Below are 24,846 nucleotides of genomic sequence, written 5' to 3' on the forward strand. Positions count from 1 at the left end.
ATCTCCAAATGATGACCAGTTTCTCCCAATCAGTAGTCGTAGGAAGACACATTTAAGATACAGAGACATGCATTTGCCCTGAAGTGCACTCTGACAATAGAGTCTGGTTGGGCGACTCCAAATTGTGGCCATAATAAATCACATTCAGTTTCCCTACTTAAAAATGTGCCCTCTTTGACAGATTTTGTTTTTTAAATCCATTTTGGAAACTACTGTGGAAACCCTGGTGGCATAGTGGTTAAGTGCTAACAGCTGCTAACCAAAAGGTCGGCAGTTTGAATCCACCAGACACTCCTTGGAAACTCTATGGGGCAGTTCTACTCTGTCCTATAGGGTCACTATGGGTCTGAATTGACTTGACGGCAAGGGGTTTGGTTTTTAGGTTTTATGGCTATTTAGAGTCTAAGTCAATAAAATATGTGCGAACCTAACTGTTTGAGGCTAATTTACATGTTTAGTAAATATTGCTTTTCCTTCCTCCCTACCTTCCCTAGTGCTGTTTACAACACCAAGACAACCCTCAGGCTTCACACTACAGAAGGTTTTGGTGTTTGGGAATCCAACTCATTTGATAATCTAATGGTAACCCCTCCAGAAAATACAATACATATAAAATTTGGCATTTGATTTTAGCACATTCATATACTCTATGGCTCCTCTGGGAGGTAACCATAGACCCTCCCCCGCCCAAAAAAAACCTGAGTTCATGCCATATTATCACTTCGTTGGTACACTTGCTTTATAAGAAGCTTGTTTCAGAGTTCAAGAAATTTTGAATATAATGGACCATAGCTACCACAACCTCCACCAAACTAAGCCCAGAACAATTAGATGGGGCCTGGTTACCACCACCAGCTACTCTGTCAGGGATCACAATAGAGGATCCTGGACAGAGCAGGAGAAAAATGTAGAACACAATTCAAATTCACCAAGAAAAAAAAAGGCTTGCTGGTCTGACAGAGACTGGAGAAACCCTGAGAGTATGGCCCCCAGAAACCCTTTTAACTCAGTATTGAAGTACTCCTGAGGTTCACCCTTCAGCCAAAGATTAGACAAGTAAGGCCAACAATAAGACACATGAGGAAAGTGCTTCATAGTTCAATCTTGTGTATGAGATTAATGGGCACACAGAAGGGACAGGAAAACTGGAGGAAACAGGGAACCTGGGTTGGAGAAGGGGAGAGTGTTGACACATGTTGGGACTGGCAACCAATATCAGAAAACAATTTGTGTATTAACTGTTTAATGAAAAACTAATTAGCTCTGTAAACTTTTACCTAATGCACAATTAAAAAATAAAAAGGTTTGGATACTTGGGTGAGAGCCAAAAAGACCCTAATTTAATTTTATAATGGCAACATTGTAAATGTAGTGAGAAATGGATAACCAAAAAAAAAAAAAATTCGTTGCTCTCAAGTCGATTCTGACTCACAGCAACCCTGTAGACAGAGTAGGAATACCGAGTAGGATTTCCAAGGCTGTAATCTTTCAGAGGAAACTCTGGTGCTGTAGTGGCTAAGAGTTCGACTGCTTACCACAAGGTCAGCAGTTTGAATTCACCAGGCACTCCCTGGAAGCCCTATGGAGCAGTTCTGCTCTCTTCTTTAGGGTCACCGTGAGTTCGGAATCGACTCGATAGCAATGGGTTTTTAATCGTTACAGAGGAAACTCTGGTGACGTAGTGGTAAAGTCCTACGCCTCCTAACCAAAAGGTGGGCAGTTTGAATTCACCATGCACTCCTTGGAAACTCTATGGGACGGCTCTACTGTGTTCTAGAGGGTCACTATGAATCAGAATCCACTCATTGGCAATGGGTTTTTGGAATCTTTACGGAAGCAGACTGCCGCAACTTTCTCCCATAGAGCAACTGGTGGGTTCAAACTGCTGACCTTTCAGTTAGCAGCTGAGCGTTTAACTGCTGCACCACCAGGGCTTCTTCAAGAAACGGATTGTTGTAGTTTTGTTATGTGCCGTTGAGTCGTTTCTGACTCATAGCAACCCTATAGGACAGAGTAGAACAGCCCCGTAGGGTTTCCAAGGAACAGCTGGTGGATTTGAACTGCTGACCTTTTGGTTAGCAGCCAAGCTCTTAATCATTGTGCCACCAGGGCTCCTCAAGAAGGGGATAATAGAGTAAAAATAAAGAATTTGAAATTAATTCCCAATGAGGGAACTCCTTAAAATATTCAATTATTGAGCCAGCTATGATAAGGTTTTCTCACTGATAAAAGACTTAGCGTGTTATTTTTGTCAGCTATCTTAAATACATAAATATCATAAATACAGGACTTTCTTACACAGCAGCAAAGAAGTTGGTGGTGGTGTGTATGTGTGCACATGTGTGTTGGTGTATGTGTGCACACATGTGTTTCCTTTTTTCTTATAAGAGCTCCTTACTTGGGATCCTACTGACAGACAACACAGTTCTGCTGAGGAAACCTATCTAGGTCAAGGGTGTAAGCATTCTATTTTGAATGAATGAATCTAAGTTCTAAATAGTTAAACATGGATTCATTTTCCAATCATTACCAAATATTTCAAATAAGTCCTATCATAAGCATAATGTATATTTTTACATTTGTTCTTAGAGGAAATTTTCATAGATACCACATTTGAAGTGTTTTATGTTGCTTCTTTTATAAATTTTATGGATATAATTATGAATAAAATTATATACATATGCCAGTCCTTTCATAAAGATTTGAAGTTGGAAATGTGTATGAGTGTAGGTACATTTCCAGATAAATTACTGGCATGGTGGAAGGTGAGTGCTGAATTATGTTTTAATCATAAGCTTTTTATAACAGGGCTGTGCAGGGACTGTATTCTTCTGGAAAATTTACAGTCAGTCTGTCCTTACCAAGTCTTCAGATTCAGTATTCTCCAAAGACTAATGAGTCTTGCTTACTATTCAGTCAAATCCTTCCTCCTCCCCAAAGAAGACTCAGGAATTTCTGAAAGTACCAACACTTTAAGATTTCATTTCACCATATTTCTTTCAGGTGTGACCCTGGATTTTCAGGCCCTGCATGTGAGATGGCATCCCAGACATTTCCAATGTTCATTTCTGAAAGCTTTGGCAGTTCTAGGCTCTCCTCCTACCATAACTTTTACTCTATCCGTGGTGCTGAAGTCAGCTTTGGTTGTGGTGTCCTGGCCAGTGGTAAGGCCCTGGTTTTCAACAAAGATGGAAGACGTCAGCTAATTACATCCTTCCTGGACAGCTCACAGTCCAGGTGAGTTAAGACAGAGTGGGATACTTACTGAAACCAGATACTAATGATGGAATTTTTAGATCTATTTATTTTCATTTCTTCTTCTTTTCTTTTTTCTAATATATCCATCTTCCATTTTTTAACCAGGATGGGAGGCAGCATACAGTTATTTAGGGTTAATTTCCCCTAGTTTTTAATAAATTAGAGTGCTCACCAATGACTTTTATATACTAATGACTGACTAGATTTAGAAATAATATGAAATGTTAGCATCAAAACTGTTTTCTCAAGCCAAAGGCTAGTTAATTATTTATGTAGTTTTATTTATTTGACAGCTTGCAGAGGCTGATTAGATTTACCCTACATCTTCCCTTCCCCCAGTGCCTAATAAATAATGCAGTAAAGGAATGATTGGCATTTTAAGCGTGCATACACAAGTGCATAGTACAAATATGTGTAAACATACAGTTGTATATGCATGTATATGTCCGTGTATAAAACATATGCATTGATCTCACCTCTTACATATATTCATACATCTCACAATGAAATTACATTTTTCTAAAGAAGGGAGAGTGGGAACCTATGGCTTTCTGGCAGTTCATCTAAATTTGTTTGAAATTCTTTTAAAACCATGAAGAAAACTATGGGATTTAAAAAAAAAAAAAACTCTTTTTATGCATGCACTAATTATAAATTGCTCTCTAGGTTTCTTCAGTTCACGCTGAGGCTGGGAAGCAAGTCTGTTCTGAGTACATGCAGAGCCCCAGACCAGCCTGGTGAAGGAGTTCTATTGCATTATTCTTATGATAACGGGATTACTTGGAAACTCCTGGAGCACTATTCATATCTCAACTACCATGAGCCCAGGTAGGTTGGACAGCATTTGGAGAAAAGGCAAGAGTAATGTCTCCTTCCTACGGAAATATAATTCAAATAGTATAAGATTTCATATAATTTTCTGTTGAGAGACGGTGAGGACAAAAAGATTGATGTGTCTTGCAATGAACAACAAGCAAGCCACAGTCACCTAATCCATTCATCCTAGCTGACTTCTGACAATTTGAAGAAATCAATTCTTACATTTTAAAAGGTGTATTTAGAGAGATATTTTGATGATTAGGTAAGAGAAAAATAGTTAATGCCTTATTTTCCTTATTCAACTATAATGTAAGCTATTACATATTGTTTTAATATGGCACTAAAATATAAATGCTGTTACAAATGTTTGTTAGCAAAATTATAATACATTATAATTAAATCAGGAATGAGGCATTATTTCATAAAATCTGATATCAAATATCTGTTTTTAAAATTTATATTCAATGCAATTAGGTAATGAGTACACCGAAAATTTTCTAGTGTTTTTTTATAACGTCTATGGCAAAATGGAGTGTGAGGATATATTTAAAACCCTTTCTTCAAGCCACTTCTATTTTTTCTTTAGCTAATGTATTTCATAACCTATAGTCCCAGTTGTGAAACTTAAATTTTACTTGCAACAGGGCCATTCTTCAGCACCAGCAGAGTAGAAACTACAATTAGTGGTATAATTTCAGAAGCATCTGAAAGATCTCCACTCCTGCTCACTGGAATCCCTTTAAAGAGAGAAGGGAAGAGGAGAGTAGGAAAACTCAAAGTTAAGTTTTAAAGTTAAAATACCAATAGAGGAGGTGACACTGTGGCTTACATTCATATTCAGATAGAAAGAACCAACACCATTTCCCTTCCTGGAAGGACATTTTGATCACGGGAAGATGGGAAAGAGTGTGAGGGCTCAGGCCACAGAGGTTTGCATTGGCACCACAGCAAGAAGACAGGGTCCGAAAAGTAAGAGAGACAATTTACATGCTTTAAAATTTTGTCTAGGACTCCCCAAGTGTTTGCAAATAGCTAAGAAATTTCCTTTTCATGGCAAATGAAGTAATATGTAGCAGATACTAATTAACAATTATTGTGGGGACCATGATCTTGGGGAATATCTAGCCCAACTGGCATAACATACTTTATAAAGACTATGTTCTACATTCTACTTTGGTGAGTAGAGTCTGGGATCTTAAAAGCCTGTGAACGGCTGTCTAGGATACTCCACTAGTCTCACCCCTTCGGGAGCAAGGAGGAATGAAGAAACTAAAGATACAAGGGAAAGATTAGTCCGAAGGACTAATGGGCCGCATCTACCACAACCTCCACCACACTGAGTGCAGTACAACAAGATGGTGCCTGGCTACCACCATTGCCTGCCCTAACAGGGATCGCAATAGAGGGTCCTGGCCAGAGCTAGAGAAAAATGTAGAACAAAATTCTAACTCAAAAAGAAGGACCAGACTTGCTGGCCTGACAGAGACTGGAGAAACCCTGAGAGTATGGCCCCCAGACACGCTTTCAGCTCAGTAATGAGGTCACTCCTGAGGTTCACCCTTCAGCCAAAGATTGAACAGGCCCAGGCCCTTGTTCAAGACTAAAGGGGTGCACCAGCCCTAGGGCAGGGACTGGAAGGCAGGAGGGAAAAAGAAAGCTGGTAATAGGGAACCCGTGGTTGAGAAGGGAGAGTGTTGACATGTCGTGGGGTTGTTAACCAGTGTCATAGAACAATGTGTGTACTGTTTGATGAGAAACTAGTTTGTTCTGAAACCTTCATCTAAAGCACAATAAAGAAAAAAAAATTATTATAAGTTATAAATATTATGCATCATCAAAATTTAAGAATGTACCAGATATACTGGGTATTTTCCTTGTACAGGAAAATGTAAGGCTAAACTCACCTTCCTCACTCAGTAGGAGCACATGAATCATAAAGCAAAGCTTCATAGACTTTTCAAAGTAAACATTACAAAAAAAATTATACAAAAATCAAGGCGATAATGATGGAAAGATCAGGAAAATATCACTGTCCTAAGTTTACTTAGCCTAAAGCACAGTTTTTTCTTACAAAGATGGACAGCTGAAAAATTCAGTAATCAATCTATATCATGAAATTTAATCAATCTTGGTTGATATGAAAAATAATTACATATTTAATGTGCTATTGCAAAGGTGTGTTTAATCTTGCCTGCCATTTGACAGCAACATTTTTCTTCGCAGCAGAATCAAGGTGGCTTTTCAGTAGCAGGTATGTGTATAGCTTGAAAGATTAAGATCAGAGTGGAGACTTTAAAAAAAAAAAGGAGAGCCTGGTAATGATTGCAAGAACACTTTCGTTTTCTATATATTAACCTTTGTCCATGAGATTCTCCCTCCCTTCCCCCTCTCTTACAAGTATTATTAATAAAAGGTGACAGACGAGAGTTTGATGTATTCTAGATACTAAATTATATTTCATATGATAAATAATAAAAACCATGTAAATTCTTCATCAGAGAGTTAAATATATCCTGATGCCTTTAGCCATTTGCTGTATTTTCTTCAGTATAAATTGCTGCCTATAATTGATGTGACTTCTATATTGTTCTTCTCTTACATGATTGTTTGAAAATGAAGTGTGATCCTTAAATTAAACAAGCTAGTTTAAACCACTATAACTCCTAGCTAATTTCAAATAATTTGCTTATCCATGATTCATTCAGTAAATAAAAGAACTCTATCTGCCTGTTATTTATAAAATTTAAGGTCTGAAAATAGATATAAGTTATCCTGTTAATTCAAGCTGACTGAAATGTTTGAGGAACTAATTGGTACTTTTATTAGTGTAAAACACTGTGTCTCTGGTAAGACTAAAACTATTCTAGTGTTTTTCTTAATTATAGGGCTGGATTTTTTAATTCTGTAGCTATGGTGTTTAACCTTGATATATTTTCAAGTCTTGGCTATTGTATTTTATCTCTTCATTGTTTCTATCATGTCACTCAGTCCAATAATACATATCTTTATAAAACATTTTAAAAAGAGATTCATGAATTTAGTACCATCCTAAAAAAGGAAGATTGAGACAAAGTTGACCTAAGTCCCTGGGTCCTCATCTAGGAGTATTCTGATCAAATGGTTCTGTGGCTGTGCTAACCAGCCAGTGTAATCTATGCATGGAGTTGTTAGATGCTGGTGAGTCAATTTCAGTTCATAGCGACCCCACATGACAGAGTCCAGCTGCCTCATAGGGTTTTTCTAGGCTGTAATCTTTATGATTTGACACACTGAACACTAATGACTGAAGATCAGACGAGTTGTGGAATGACATAAAGGACATCATACATGAAGAAAGCAAGAGGTCCTTGAAAAGACAGGAAAGAAAGAAAAGACCAAGATTGATGTCAAAGGAGTCTCTGAAACTTGCTCTCAAATGTTGAGCAGCTAAACCAAAGGGAAGAAATGATGAAGTAGAAGAACTGAACAGAAGATTTCAAAGGGCGGCTCGAGAAGACAAAGTATTACAATGACGTGTGCAAAGATCCGAAGATAGAAAACCAAAAGGGAAGGACATGCTAGGTGTTCCTCAAGCTGAAAAAACTGAAGAAAAAATTTAAGCCTTGAGTTGCAACAGTGAAGGATTCTATGGGGAAAATATTGAACAAGGCAGGAAGCATAAAAGAAGATGGAAGGAATACACAGAGTCATTATACCAAAAAGAATTAGTCAACGTTCAGCCATTTCAAGAGGTAGCATATAATCAGGAAGCGGTAGTACTGAAGGAACAAGTCCAAGTTACACTGAAGGCACTGGTGAAAAACACAGCTCCAGGAATTGATGGAATATCAATTGAGATGTTTCAACAAGCTGATGCAGCACTAGAAATGCTCACTTGTCTATGCCAAGAAATTTGGAGACAGCTACCTAGCAACCAACTGGAAGACATTCATATTTATGCCCATTCCCAAGAAAGTGATCAAACCAAATGCATAAATTATTGAACAATATTGTTAATATCACATGCAAGCAAAATTTTGCTGAAGATCATTCAAAAGCGGCTGAAGCAGTATATCGACTGGGAACTGCCAGAAATTCAGGCCAGATTCAGAAGAGGGTGAGGCACCAGGGATATCATTGCTGATGTCAGATGGATCCTGGCTGAAAGAGAGTACACCAGAAGGATGTTTACCTATGTTTTATTGACTATGCAAAGGCATTTGACTGTGTGGATCATAACAAATTTTGGAAAACATTACGAAGAATGGGAATTCTAAACAATTATGCTCATGAGGAACCTGTACATAGATCAAGAGGCAGTTGTTCGGACAGAATAAGGGGATACTGATTGGTTTAAAGTCAGGAAAGGTGTGCATCAGGGTTGTATCCTTTCACCATACCTATTCAATCTGTATGCTGAGCAAATAATCTGAGAAGCTGGGTTATGAAGAAGAATGGGGCATCAGGATTGGAGGAAGACTCATTAATAATCTGCCATATGCACATGACACAACCTTGTTTGCTGAAAGTGAAAAGGGCTTGAAGCACTTACCGATGAAGATCAAAGACCACAGCTTTCAGTATGGGTTGCACCTCAAAATAATGAAAACAAAAATCTTCACAACTGGACCAATAAACGACATCATGACAAATGGAGAAAAGATCGAAGTTGTCAAGGATTTCATTTTACTTGGATCCGCGATCAATACCCATGGAAGCAGTAGTCTAGAAATCAAAAGACAAATTGCATTGGGCAAATCTGCTACAAAGGACCTCTTTAAAGTGTTGAAAAGCAAAGATATCACCTTGAAGACTAAGGTGCACCTGGCCCAAGCCATGGTATTTTCAATCACATGATATTCATGTGAAAGCTGGACAATGAATAGGGAAGACCAAAGCAGAATTGACACCTTTGAATTGTGGTGTTGGCAAAGAATATTGGATATACCATGGACAGCCAAGAAATGAACAAATCTGTTTTGCGAGAAGTACAACTAGAATGCTCCTTAGAAGCAAGGAATGGTGAGACTGTGTCTTAAATACTTTGGACATGTTGTCAGGAGGGATCAATCCCTGGAGAAGGACGTCATGCTTGGTAAAGAACAAACTCAGTGGAAAAGAGGAAGACCCTCAACAAGATGACTTGACACAGTGGCTGCAACAATGGACTCAAGCATATCAATGATTGTAAGGATGGCACAGGACCGGGCAGTGTTTCATTCTGTGGTACCTAGGCTCACTATGAGTCAGAACCAACTCTGACTGCACCTAACAACAACATCAACAACAACAATCATTGGGAGAGCAGATCTCCAAGTCTTTTTCCTATGGAGCTGCTGGGTGGGTTCAAACTGCCAACCTTTTTGTTAGCAGCCGAGCACTTAACCATTGTGCCACCAGGGCTCCCAGTAATCTATGCGTAGAGTGGTGAAATCAGCAGAGGTTCCTACCCTAGCCCAAGATATGATGTAGAGGTTAAGAGCTTGGGCTTTAGATCCAGGATGCTGAGGCTTAAATCCTGGCATTGCTACTTAGAAGCTGCTTAACCTTAGAGTGAGCATTTAACCTCCTTGTGACTCTGTATTCACATCTGTATCAGGGGCATAGTCATAATACATATTTTATTAAAGCAGCAAGAATTTGTTGAGCTCTTACTACATGCCAGCCGCTGTTCTAGGAGCTAAGAACACAATAGTAAACAAATAGTCTCTGATCTTTGCTGTAAAGATATTATCATCCCAATTTCACAGATAAAGATGTTGAGGCACAGAAAAATGACGTACCTTCCCTGTGGTGCAGAGACATTAGCCATTAAATGTCAGAGTGGGGACTCTAACCCTGGAGTCTGGTTACAGAGTGGACGTTCTTAACATCTATGCTATGAAAATATTGGTCACTTAAATTACTGCTATCGCATGCATTTTACTTTTCAGTTGTTATTTTTAAAAATTATATTGATCTCTTGAAATTATTAATATAAAGGACAATTATGTTCTAAAAGCATAGTACTTTTAATTTAACACTTGGGTTGAATGCAGTCAAGATGCATTGATAACTACTGAATATTGGAGAGCAAAAGTTAGAAACAAAGAAGGATCAGTAGTTGGAAAATATGGCCTCGTTGATAGAAATGTGGTTGGAGATCACGTGGTAGAATTTTTCAAAAGCAACAATTTATACATTGCAAAAACCTTTTTTTCAACAACATGAACGATGGCTAAACACGTGGACCTTGCTGGATGAACTACACAGGAATCAGATCAATTACATCTGTGGAAAGAGACAATGGAGAAGCTCAATATTATCAGTCAGAACAAGGCCAGGAGCGGACTACAGAACAGACCATCAATTGATCATATGAAAGTTCAAGTTGAACCTGAAGAAAATTAAAACAAATCCACAAGAGCCAAAGTATGACCTTGAGTATATGCCACCTGAATACATCCTTGAGACTCTCTGAAGGATAGATGTGATGTATTAAACACTAACGACTGAAGACCAGACTAGTTGTAGGATGACATCAAAGACATCATACGTGAAAAAAGCAAGAGGTCATTAAAAAGACAGAAAAGAAAAAAAGTCAAAATGGATGTCAGAAGAGACTCTGAAACTTGCTCTTGAACATAGAATAGCTAAAGCAAACAGAAGAAATGATGAAGTGAAAGAGATGAACAGAATAGTTCAAAGGGCGGCTTGAGAAGACAAAGTAAAGCATTATAATGAAATGTGCGAAGACCTGGAGTTAGAAAACCAAAAGAGAAGAACATGCTTGGCATTTCTCAAGCTGGAAGAACTTAAGAAAAAATTCAAGCCTCAGGTTGTAATATTGAAGGATTCTATGGGCAAAATATTGATTGACGCAGGAAGTGTCAAAATAAGAGAGAAGGAATATCCAGTCACTGTCAAAAAGAATTGATGACATTCAGCCATTTCAGTGGGTAGCATATGATCAAGGACCCATGATACTGAAGGAAGTCCAAGCTGCACTGTAGGCATTGGTGAAAAACAAGGCCCCGGGAATTGACAGAATACCAACTGAGATGTTTCAGCAAACAGATGCAGTGCTGGAGGTGCTCACTTATCTATGCCAGGAAATTTGGAAGACAGCCACCTAGCCAACCAACTGGACGAGATCCACATACATGCCCATTCCAAAGAAAGGTAATCCAAAGGAAATATTGAACAATATCGTTAATATCACATGCAAGTGAAAGCTTGGTGAAGATAATTAAAAAACGGGTTCAGCAATATATTGACAAGGAACTGCCAGAAATTCAAGGCGGATTTAGAAGAGAATGTGAAACCACGAACATCACTGTTGATGTCAGATGGATCTTGGTTTAAAACAGAGAATACCAGAAAGATGTTTACCTGTGTTTTATTGACTATGCAAAGACAAAAAAAAAAAATTATTATTTTTTTAAAGACATCCGACTGTATGGATCGTAACAAATTATCGATGACATTGCGAAGAATGGGAATTCCAGAACACTTAATTGTGCTCATGTGGAACCTGTACATAGACCAGAAGGCAGTCATACGAACAGAACAAGGGGATACAATGTCATTTAAAGTCAGAAAAGGTGTGTGTCAGAGTTGTGTCCTTTCACCATATTTATTCAAGCAGTATGCTGAGCAGATAATCCGAGAAGCTGGACTATATGAAGAAAAACATGACAACAGGATTGGAGGAAGGCTCATTAACAACCTGCAATATAGAGATGATACAACCTTGCTTGCTGAAAGTGAAGCACTTACTGATGAAGATCAAAGACCACAGCCTTCAGTATGGATTACATCTCAACATAAAGAAAGCAAAAATCCTCGCAACTGGACCAATAAGCAACATCATGATAAACATAGGAAATATTGAGGTTGTTAAGGATTTCATTTTATTTGTATCCACAGTCAACACCCATGGAAGCTACAGTCGGGAACTCAAAGGATGTATTATTGCATTGGGCAAATCTGCTGGATCAGTTCTTCGGTCTTCCTTATTCATTGTTCAGCTTTCACGTGCATATGAAGTGACTGAAAATATCATGACTTGGGTCAGGCTCATGTTAGTCTTAGCACTAGTCAAATTCAATTATTAAATTAATGCATGATGTTTTCATTGCTGAACCAGTTTCAGTATAGTTCCATTCTTTTAACAAAGATTTAAGAAAAGTAAAGTAAAAAATTTACTAAAATATTTAGTTTGCATTTTACTATTTTCTTCTAATACAAAAAATTCACATTGGAGAAAACAATCTATCAAATTGTGGAAAGTATTACAAAACTACAAATATACCATAGCTGTGTCTTTTTAGTTTAAGGAGTGTTTTTAATTTTATATTTCTATATTTGCATATTGATTTCCCATTTTTTATGAAATGTGTTTTCTCACATTGCTGAAAGTTCCACCATTTTCTTTATTTTTTGTGTCATCAGTGGTGATGGTCATGTTATTCTGCCCCATATTACAAGAGCAGATTATTTAAAGGAAAAGTAAATAAATATTTTTTGTAGCAAAAAGAATTGGTGCAGCATTTTTGCACAACTTTCAGTGTAAAAATATATTTCCAAATGCAATTTAACATTTTTCTTTACACAATAACTAAAAATAAAACATAATGAAAAATGTGAAAATTAACTTAATTTCTCAGTAAATCCAGCTTTAGACATTGAAAATTTCAAATAATTTCTTTTTAAAGTATCCAGCTTGTCACTTGGCTTAAGAAATTTATCTTTCCTTACTAGGAAAAAAAAAATCTCAGTCTCTTCAGTGAGTGTTTACTGCAGGCACCTCTCCTGGTGTTTAACTGTACACTGATAGAGACAAATGTTCCATTTGCCATTTGCTTCGCATCTCACCTTGTGTATGGATGTGAGCAGCACGGTACTGTGATTTATGGAGCTTTCAAGCAGATGTCACTGCAGTGGCAATTAATGTATGGTTCCTGCTGCTGTGTACAATAATTGCTCCTGGAAATTAGATATTATTCTTAATTTTCTTCCCCATTTGTCAGGTGCGAGTTTGTTGTCATAGCCGCCATGACAGAGCAGGTGACCTCACACACTGTACTGAGCACATGGGAATGAGGAAATACCCTGGTGCTACCCAGACCAAAGCTGTAACATATGTAAGAAACTACCCAAGATCTTTTGCCAGACTAAGATGAATCCTGCCACTTTGGACACTATGTTTCACTGAGTTAGCTTTTCAAGAACAGATGAGTGAAAGAAAACTGGTATTTTTGAAGGTGTTTAGTAGACATCATTGGAGTCAAACAAGAAACTGGAAATCTCAGATGAATGTTTGCAATAGTGGGGGAAAAACTTTATTTTTAAATACTATACTTCAGGGGGAAAAACTATTCTGCTATGAAGGTTTGTGTTTTAAGATACAAAAGTAATCTGAATTTTGACTTTTATTTTTGTCTTTAGAATAATCTCCGTAGAATTACCAGATGATGCAAGACAATTTGGAATTCAGTTCAGATGGTGGCAACCATATTATTCTTCCCAGGGAGAAGATGTATGGGCTATTGATGAGATTATCATGACATCTGTGCTTTTCAACAGCATTAGTCTGGACTTTACCAATCTTGTGGAAGTCACTCAATCTCTGGGATTCTATCTTGGAAATGTTCAGCCATACTGTGGCCATGACTGGACCCTTTGGTGAGGATTTCATCGTTATTGTTGTGATTTTTTTAATATTGCAGTTTACATCAGGGATTACAACAGGAGGATAATTTTCCAGTCAATTAGCATTTAACCATTTGTTGACAAACATTTACTAAACATGAACCACTTGAGAAATCAGCATTATGTCTACAAGTAAGAGGTCTTAAGAAGAAGGACTAAACACAAAATACTGAAACATTTAAATAATATAAAATTTCAATATATGTATTAATCTCAAAATTTCATTTTGCACAGTTATATATAAAAACCCTCTTCAAAAAGTATTAGTAAGTAAAGGGACTATCGTATTATCCCTGCATGGAGGCCCACAATGATCATGGTGAAACATGACTTGGCTCTAGTGACAATTTTTTAAAAATTTCTCATGAGTAGTTCTGTTTTCATTCAGTCTTAACATAAAGTCCAATAAGTTTTTCAGCCCTAATTTATTAATAGAGGAGTTCTGGTGGCGCAGTGGTTAAGCTCATGGCTGCCTACTGAAAGGTTGGCAGTTTGAGCCCACCAGCCTCTCTGCAGGAGAAAGATGTAGCAGTCTGCTTGGAAACACTATGGAGCAGTTCTGCTCTGTCCTATAGGGTCGCTATAAGTAGAAATTGACTCAACAGCAACTGCTTTTTTGTTTTGTCTTTTTTAAAAAAATTTTTAAGATCTCCTTATTAATCCATTCTATCAAACTGTATTTGACTCATATGGTTAATGTTAGTTGTGGAATATTCTAGGCAAGATACCCTTCATAGTTATATTTTTTCTTGTAAAATCATGTGCACATTTATTTATACAATTAAAAGGTAAAAATAATTTCAGACTGCTATTAGCACTTGAGGGACATCAGTAGGATGATAGGATAATGAGCAACTGGGGTCAGGAGGTGGTACTTTAGATAGGAAGCGCATAAGAAGCTTCTCAGAGGAGGCCATATTTGATCAGGTAGTAGAAGAATAAGGAAGTTTCATTCACTTGGAGATCTATAGGAAGAGCATTCCAAATACAGGAAACTTTAGAGTACAAAAGCCCCAAAGCAAGAGTGGCCAAGGCATCTTTAAAGACTAGCCACTGCCGTCAAGTCAATTCCGACTCAAAGACTAGGAGAGGCCAATGTTGCTAGAGCCCACATAGTGAGGGAGCAAAATGTCAGGAACAGAAGCCAGTAGATGTACAGGAACCAGATCATGCCAGGCCTTCTAGGCCCAGAGATCCTGGAGTAAACAGGTTGCTCTGATTCCAAAGCCTACAACCTTTATGACTGTGCACACTGCGCCTCTTTGGGCTCCTTTAGGACTTTAAGCATGACTGAGGAATAATTTTCTAAGAGATTTTTACTTTCTATTGAGTCATGGTCAGGCCAATTTATTTTCTTCAGATGAATCTAGCCAAAAGCTATTCACTGCAGTTGTCTCCAGAGAGCATATCATAAATGACCCATCAGTGACCTTATCATAATTAGAGGTAAATTTTACACATCATTGCACAGAAAATTACCTTTGATGGGAATTGTGCATGTACAGTCACATCCCACACTCAGCAGGGTAAAATTCTAACATCAGAATGACAGCTAATGGAATGGAAGTACAGCTGGTCACTTTTGCTGCGAGCACTGTCAAATGAGATAGAGTGAAATTTCTATATGACAAAGTATGAGAGGTTATATTGTATGTTTTTTATTTGATATCCTCAGATGCTTGCTTTGATGGATATTAGTTCTTAGTTGAGCCTTCAAAGGAAAGAAGTGGAACAAATATAAGCAGATATAAAGATGGAAACTAACATGTGATTTCTTAGAATTCTCTGTTTCTGAAAATTTAGGTTGACCTGAGTTAAGAGTAATTCAAATTGGTCATTTATCATAAACTATATCCCTCAAATTTGTATAGTAGTTTTTTTTTTTATCTAGCACTTTTAATACAACAGTCATATCATGAATGCAAGTCCTGTATAACGTTTATTTTCATAAATAGTTAACATCTGCTCAGATAAACTCCAAAGTTGCTGAGCATTTTAATTTAACACTTGGGTTGAATGCATGATAACAGCAGTTTAATTTCTGTGCTTTGATCAAAACCCTAAGAAAAATATCCTTTCACACAAGTCTGATGAATATTCTTAAGCCACCACTGCTTTCATTGGTAGAGATACATTTACTTTGTGAAAGTACAATCACAGTAATTATAGAAAACCATAAGAAAATATAAATAGTTGTACAATCCCCATGGACACCTTGAGCAGCACTGTAGGAGTTTTATTAACAACCACATGTGAGCAATCAGATTTGACTTTCTGATCTTCCTTGAAATGAAAAGGAGTTGTCTTGGTTCTGAAACAACAGAGAGTATACTCTGGCAGTGATAATGAGACTAGAGAAACACATTAACTACTTTAATAAGGACATGAAAAATGCTCACTGCTCATTAAAATAAAACCACATGGAAGATCTCAAACTGTTCCCATTTTCTTAGCCAATAAGTCTGAATAAAACCCCTTTTAATGACACTGTTTTCTCTCTGCTTCTACTGAGGAGTATATCATCCAAGATTCAATGAGAATTCATTTTAGCGATGTTTTTCACAAACACTTGTGACAATATTGAAATTCAAGTGACTGTATTGACCAACTATTTATCATAACCTCCTAGTCCTGAAACAAGTTGCCTTTTTTTTTTTAAAATATAAAACCTTTGGAGCACATTATCTTATTAAGTAAAATCTTGTTAAGCACATTTAAATATGTGAACTCTGCCCTTCAATGACCTTGTGTCTCTCCAGGGAAATTTTGAGATGTATACATGTTCTGTACAAATGGCTGGTGTTAAATTAATTATTGTTGGCTTTTCCCAGCTGTGAGTTCATTTGGCTCTCATTTTCTAACTCATGACTTTCTATGAGCGTGGATTATTGTTACTGAGAGTGTTCTCCAGGGAAAACTTGGACAATTGCTTTTTCATCTGAAGAACTACAGTCAATATGCTATAAATCACTTCGCAGCATGTCATCTCAAAGCACTTTTTTCAGTGGAGAAATGAATTGCTTTTAATTATAATAGTAATTTCCTTTCTTTCGTATATAGTATCTGAAATCAGAGCCTATGTCTGACTAGGTTTTTAAAATAGTCTTTAAAACCTCTTACATATATTTTAAGATCCCTAAGGGAATGAGTTTAACCGAGATTTGTTGTAAGATTGCATCTGTGATAATACCAAGGGACGTTTGCATTTCTCTATCCTATCTAGATACAACAGGTAGGAAGGACATTGTTGTCGTATTATGTCATATTAGTTTTGCTTTCAAAATCTATACAAATATGAAGGGATGGTTGTCATAACGTATTAGAATTGACAATTATTTTTGATAGTTATGATGTGGTAGGAAAAGACAAGCTTTGAGGTCATAGACAATAGTTCAGATTCTGGGTCTGCCACTTAGAATTTGGAAAATCAAAGCAGACATTTTTTAACTAGTGAGGCATTTTGAGGGGTGTATTTTAAGAAAGTTGCATCAGAGCCATCATATCAAAGTAGGAAATCACTAAGCTTCATTACTAATTAATGTACAAGAGACATCCCTGACCTCTAGTTCCACCCAGGACTCACCCTAGCTTTGTCTCTCATCCCAGCCATGACCTAGCCCATCTCCAACTCTTATTCCAACTCCAGCCACTACACTATCTCTGAGCCTTACTCTGTGCTAACCTCTAAATCTGGCTTAGGAGTCAAACATAGGCTAAGGACACCAGCCTTTCATATTCTCTGGTAATTTTTAGAAGCTGACATTTTAAGTATTTATTTATAAATTATCAAAAATGCTCCCATATCAATACAGTAACATCCCATCCCATTCCCATTGCCATCAAGTAGATTCTGACTCATAGTGACCCCATAGGACAGAGTAGAAATGCCCCATAGGGTTTTCAAGGCTGTAATTTTCATGGAAACAGACTGCCACATTTTCCTCCTGTTGTGGAGTAACTGCTGGGTTTAAACTGCCAACCTTTTGATTAGCAGCTGAGTGCTTAACCACTGTACCACCAGGGCTCCTTACAGTAACATCAAAAGGCCACATATTCAGGAAAACTTATTTAGCCTCTCTGAACCTTAGTTTTTCATCCATAAAATGGGAACAATAATACCTACTTCCAAGATTGTTATAAAAATTAAATAAGAAATAGAAAGCACCTAACAAGCACCTGCCTTTTCTATTCTCTCAAATGTTTGGTTGAGGAGGAAAAAGTTGTGGCATCTGTAGTATCGCATTTAGATCTAAATTATGAGCAACTTTTTGAATTTTAAAAGCCAGTAAACATTTTTTTTCCTCAAGTAATGCAGAAGAACATCTCTCTAAAACTTAAAGAGAATAAAATAGAAACTTTTTAAAATGTATTTTGAGTGGGGAATAAAGTTGGAGGATTGTGCAATGAAAAGCTCATAGTGGGTACACATATTCTTGTTAGTAGTTTCCTTCTCAAATACCAACCATCCTCTCCATCCAGGTGGATAATATTCCAGCAACCCTGAATATTTTACCATAGCAAGATTTTATGAATAGTGATTAGGTTTCTGGGAAACCCCAGACATAAAGGACCATAATAGCCTGTTTATCCCATACCCATTGCTGTCCCGTTGATTCCGACTCATGGCGACCCTATAGGACAGAGTAGAACTGTCCCATAGAGTTTCCAAGGAGCGCCTGGTAGATTAGAACTGCTGACCTTTTGGTTAGCTGCCAAACGATATGTAACTTAAATAAAATGAAAGAAAGCAGTACTGTCACTCTATTAATAATTAAAGTAAAAAATAATAGGAGATAAGAAAAGCTAGAGTTTTTACTTATTTTTAATGGTGTTTCATTAGACAGAAGCAGATCGAATTAAAAGAAGATTTAGAAATAATTGAGACTTGTAGAAATGTTGAAAGGATCTCCTAGGTGCTTTCATTGATACTAAAAATAGAAAGTTCTGATTCCTTGTTAAGTTCAATTTTTTTTTAGTTAAAGCTTTCTTTTTTCCTTATACAAGTAAATCACTAGCACTAGTCATGTTTAGGGTCATATTTTAAGAGGAGAAATGTCCTAAAGTAAGTAGTGAAAATAGAACAATGGTCAAGAAGTGAAATTAGCTGTGAGTGACGAAAGGCATGTGAAACAAAAGGATAACATTGTGTGGTGTGTGATGATGTGATGGCAAGACATTTGAAGCCCAATATTTCACACTGGCCCCAGGTGGCACGGTCAGCCCTGAATATGTAGGAAGCTAGGGTGTAAAACAAAGATAACAGCTGCAAGGTGGATGGTCCTAGTCAAAGGGAATGGACAAATGGCTACATTCAAAAAGTATGTGTTTATATCTCAAGGGGTGTCTAAGAACATGGACAAGGAGAAAGAATTTGTTTTTATATTTTATGAGAAGCAGGAGTTACCCAGGGAAAAATTCCAGGCTAAAAAGGAGGCTCTTATAATATAACTTAAATACAGTGTATTTGCAATAAAAGGTAGGAAGTAATACTGTAGCTCTAGTAACAATTTAAGAAAAGCAAGAAATTAGATAAATAGCAGAACTGAATGGTGTGTGAAATGTACTTTAAGATATATGAAAGGGAGTATAAAGTAGTTAAAGTGCTTCTAGGTTATAAGGACCATGAGGCATTAACAATGATGTGTAAATGGATGACCTGGAAAGATTTCCAAACTGCCCAGAGAAACAGCTTAGCCCTCAAGCTTCATAGGCCTGAGAGGCATCTGTAGAGACATTTAGGCCCAGGGGAGAACCTATCGTGCATTTTGCAAGCATTGAACCAAAGATCTTTTCATAAAATCTACCTCTCCTTCGGCTACCTTTGGTTAATTTTTTAAAATAAGAATACCTGTTTGAAAGGGTTTGAAAGAGTCAGTGTCTTTACGATGCAGCGGATTCTTAAATCTTTTGGACTGGGCTTGTGAAACTAATCAAAGAAGTTGTCTAATACTAATGGAAGGAAGTGTCCTTGGTAAACAAAGGAAATGCCAAGTTAGTGCCCAGTCGAAACTTTAGACAACCCTGATTATCGGCTTAGGTTACAAGAAAGAATATTACGAAAACACCTTTGTAAAATGAATCTACTCATGGAATAAAATATTAGCCAGGTACGTTTCTTTAGGATTTTTTTTTTCATTAAAGATGAGCTTATAACTTTTGTAGAAATTTTGTTAGCTTAAATATTTTATTATCAAGCCTAGAGTATTCTTCAGTTTATTTTTTACAAAGACTATCAAAAAGAGCACTAGATCAACTAAAATAGTGCTGCTGGAGGAGATCAGGGCAAGATGGCTCCCAAGAGCCACCTCAACTACCTTTTCACAGTAAGTGATCATTCTAAGAAGATTAGCAGATAGATGAGGTAAATGCATTGAGTGACAAACTGAAGAGTCACTTATTATTCTCAACAGCTGTGCAATGAAGATTCTGAGCACTCAGGGGTATTAGTGCCACTATAAAATTGCTAATATAATTGAATATACTCCCAAATTAGTTTATAAAGTACTTTCTAAAGCAGAGCCTATTTATTTGGCTTTTTCATTGTGAAGTTTTCATTACATGATATAAGTTTTTTATTCATTGATAGATTAATTTATTCAACTATTCGTTGATTACATCACAAGTACTGCTTGTAGACACTGAAGGTGTAATCAGTCAGTAGTGGAGATGAAGATAGAAAAGCCCTCCCTTTGTAGTACTTGCTACATTCTAGAGCGGAAGAAAGACAGAAAACAAGTAAACAAATTCATAATGATATTTTAGATAGAAATAAGTACTGTGGAGAAAATAAGGCAGAGTAAGAGAATGGAGTATTAGGTGACAGGAGTGGAGGGTGAGGGCTAGATTTATATAGAATCGTAGAGAAGCCTTCCTGGGAGCCACTGGAGTAGAGAACAGAATAATGAGAAAGAGGTAACAATTCAAAGGGGTGGACGGAGAGCACTGCAGACAGAACAGCAAGGACGAAGCCCTGAGGTAGGCAAGAATTAGATCGTGTTAGAGCCTTGTGGATCTTGGACTTTATTCTAAGTGTTATGGGAATCAAGTGAATGATTTGGAGCAGAGGAGTGACATGATTATATTTATGTTTTAAAGAATAACTGTAGCTGGTGTGGGGAGAATAAGCTGTAAAGGGTAATGGGAGAAACTGTAGAAGAAGCCCAGCTAAGAGACTAATGGTGTCATCTGTGTGTGCTGTAGTGTGACTTGGAATAGAGTGATGGCAGTGAAGAAATGTACCACTTCAAGACATGTATTGGAGAATGAAGGATTAGGTCGTGCCTATGCAATGGACAAAATGGCTCTCTGATCCAAGACCCATATTTTGTTGATGTTCAGAAGGTCGATTATTAATTCATTTATTCCTTAAAAAAAGACTTTTTTTTTAAAGTCTTTCTTTGGATTAAGCATCTTTCAGAAATAAGAAAATAAACCATTAAACAAGTATAACGTGGTTCTTAACAAGAGAAATCTACAGTTGATTATTTAGATTCATGCCTGGTTTGTTGAAACAGAAATTCAGTAGGCTGAGATAATTACTTACTATGGACAATGTTTCACAAAGACTCCTTGGCAGGCCCTGTGTGACCTGGCCCATCACCCTCTGCTCCTTCTCTCTGCCACACTGCCTTTCACTCACTCTCCCTGCCCCACAACAGCCACATCAACTTGCCTTCTTTCTATTCCTCCAGTAAGCCAAGTACTTTCCTCCCCCAGCATCTTAGCTGTGCCTCTGTCTAGAAAGCTCTTTCATTACTCATTTGGTGCACAGTGCTGGGAGCCTTTAAGTTTCTGGGGAACTGAAAAAGTCCAAGAGCTGAGAAAATGTACATTGTCTCAAAAATATAAGAATATTGCAAAATGAAATTAGTAAATTTTAATTATTTCTACAAAACACATATCAACATCATTAATTGCTGAAAATAATATTTACCATATTGAAAGCACTTTTTAGGTCAGATTCCTGAGTATTCTGAGAAATCACAGCTGAACATAAATGCATTACTCACAGCCAAATAAAATTTAAAAGCAAAATCATAGAATCAATTTGAATTTTTCGTTGAATTTTACTATATTTGTTATGTGGGAGGATGGGGTGTCCAAAATTATATAAGTATTGAGAGTCTACAAGCTTTTTAAAATGGCCAAACTTGAGTGTACTCTAAATGATACACATGGCTACACATAGTTGCAGGTACTGTAAAACACATATTCCACAATTCCAAATGTTTAAACTTTTGTTTGGAGAAAAAAAAAAATTCCTGAAAGCAAAGCATGACAACAAATTGGGGGGGGGAGGGGGGATATTTGCAACAGGTATGACAGGCTATATATTGCCAAAATATGAAGAACTCTTATAAATCAGTAAGAAAAAGATAAGCCCCAATTAAAAAAAAAAAAAAAGGACAAAGCACATGAAAAGGCTACTCACTAAAAAGGAGAAAAAATAGCCAATAAACATGAAAAGCTTAACTTCTCTAGTAGTCAGAGAAATGAAGATGGAAAAAATACAGGCATTAGAGTGGCTAAGATTAAAAATATTGTCTGTCATTGCTCCGTGTTGGCAAGTGGTAAGAAATGGCACCTCAGTCATTGTTTATGTTCTTGATAAATGTAACTTGGTACGGCCGTTTTGGAGGACAGCTTGGCAGTAATTGTCGACTTCTAAAACGTGCATTTTCGTTGACCAAGCAATTCTGCCTCTAGGAATTTATCTTAAGGAAATAATTGGACAAGTGTGCAAAGATGCGTAAGGGTGTGTAATGTTTACAGGAGTGAGAAATGGAAACGACCTCCAAAATTTCCCTAATTGGGGATTGGTTAGATTCATTAAAAATGATGATGTCTCTCCATATTTTTTGACATGGAAATATGGCAATGGAATAGTTTTTAAAAAGGGCAGATTTATTATGATTTCATAATTATTTTTTTAAAAAAGAAAGAGAAGTGAATGTTTATGCGCTTGTATTTGTGTGTAAGCATAAGGAAAAAATGTCTGAGAGTACTTACACAGGAATGTTAACAGGTACCTCTAGGCAGGAGAATTGCAGATTTTTACTTTTAAAAAAAATGGTTCTATGTTATGAGATTGTTTTTTCCAACATTACATTTATATAAATAACATGGTTATGCCTATTTTAAAATTAATAGAGTAGAAATAACAAGTGAATTAAAATGCCACCTTTAATCTTACCCTATCAGTAATTTTTTCTGACTAATCTAGTAACCACATCTTTGATGATTACAAGAACAAAACCAAAAGAGCCTGATATCAGAGAGGCTTAGATTCATTCACATCTCCTTATACAGATGAATATAACTCCTGAGTGGCACCAAACCAAGACAGCATTGTGTGGCTCTTCTGTCTGGAAATAATGGAATGTTGCTTAGGTTTGTAGAATATGTAAATATTGATGTACTGTCTTCTTTTAGGAACCCTGATGGTGCGGTGGTTAAGAACTTGGCTGCTAACCAAAAAATCAGCAGTTTTTTAATCCACCAGGTGCTCCTTGGAAACCCTATGGGGGCAGTTCTACGCTGTCCTGTAGGGTTGCTATGAGTCAGAATCGACTTGACGGCAATGGGTTTGGGTTTTTTATTTCTTTGTTTCTCTTTTATGTCACATTAGTATTAGGACTATGGCCAAATTGACTGACTTACTAAACTATTACTAAAGGAATGGGATGAGTTGTCAAAAATTTGCACAGTCCTTAGGTGTTTGAGCTGTTTTACATGAATTTGCTTTTAAGGAACTTTGTCTCCGAGGATTCTTCCACTTGCTTTGGTTTTGTGTATCTGCCTTTCATATAAAAGAGCCTTCTCTCTGGAGGTAGGAAAGAGGCTCCCAGGAAAAACAGAAAGAGTGATTTCTTCAAGTGAAGGTAACCTCAAAACCTTGACTGTGTTCATTACAGCATTTAAGTTCTGTACTTTTGTAAAACTTGCCTTCTCTCCATTTGAGAGACTTCATTCGTGCATCCATGTTATTTAACAAACATTCTCTGAGCACCTTTGATGGATCATGACAGAGTAGAAAGGACATCAAAGTAGAAATCAGAAGGCCTAGTAACTGGACCCCATGCATTTGCCAGTTGGTTGTACACTGGGGGGCTTGTGTGTTGCTGTGATGCTAGAAGCTATACCACCAGTATTCATATACCAGCAGGGTCACCCATGGGGGGCAGGTTTCAGCTGAGCTTCCAGACTAAAGCAGACCAGGAAGATGGATTTGGCAGTCTACTTCTGAATAGAATTAGCCAGTGAAAACGTTATGAATAGCAGCGGAACATTGTCTGATATAGTGCTGAAAGATGAGCCCCCCAGGTTGGAAGGCACTCAAAAGATGACTGGGGAAGAGCTGACTCCTCAAAGTGAGTCGGCCTTAATGATGTGGATGGAGTCAAGCTTTCAGAACCTTCATTTGCTGATGTGGCATGACTCAAAATGAGAAGAAACAGCTGCAAACATCCATGAATAATCACAACATGGAATGCACAAAGTATGAATCTAGGAAAATTGGAAATCGTCAAAAATGAAATGGAATGCATAAACATCAATATCCTAGGCATTAACCAAAATATGAGTCCTAGGCATTAGTGAGCTGAAATGGACTGGTGTTGGCCATTTTGAATCAGACAATCACATGGTCCACTATGACAACATGAAGAGGAATGGTATTCCATTCATAGTCAAAAATAAAATTTTAAGATCTATCCTGAAGTACAACTCTGTCAGTGATAGGATAATATTTATAAAAGAAAGACCAGTTAATGTGACTATTATTCAAATTTACACACCAAGCTCGAAGGCCAAAGGTGAAGAAATTGAAGATTTTTACCAACTTCTGCAGTCTGATATTGATGGAACATGCAATCAGGATGCATTGATAAATACTGGTGATGGAATGTGAAAATTGGAAACAAAGAAAGACCTGTAGTTGGAAAATATGGCCTTGGTGATAGAAACAATGCCAGAGATCACATGACAAAATTTTGCAAGACCAATAACTTCATTGCAAATACCTTTTTTCAACAACATAATTGGCGGCTATAAATGTGAATCTTCCAAGATGGAATACACAGGAATCAAACAGACTAT

At 37.1% G+C, this 24,846-nt stretch overlaps 1 protein-coding gene across 2 annotated transcripts in view; it reads left to right on the forward strand.

The window, feature by feature from the left end:
* The window catches only part of RELN (reelin), a 526,658-nt gene that overhangs the window by 360,956 nt on the left and 140,856 nt on the right, over window positions 1-24,846 (forward strand). For both annotated transcript variants that reach the window (XM_049893075.1, XM_049893076.1), the window contains exons 18-20: window positions 3,004-3,237; window positions 3,925-4,086; window positions 13,486-13,722. In XM_049893075.1, coding sequence (XP_049749032.1) covers window positions 3,004-3,237; window positions 3,925-4,086; window positions 13,486-13,722 — 633 coding nt within the window. The remainder of the gene's footprint in view (window positions 1-3,003; window positions 3,238-3,924; window positions 4,087-13,485; window positions 13,723-24,846) is intronic.

The sequence above is a fragment of the Elephas maximus genome, chromosome 8, assembly GCF_024166365.1.
Source record: "Elephas maximus indicus isolate mEleMax1 chromosome 8, mEleMax1 primary haplotype, whole genome shotgun sequence".
Classification (NCBI taxonomy): Eukaryota; Metazoa; Chordata; class Mammalia; order Proboscidea; family Elephantidae; genus Elephas; species Elephas maximus.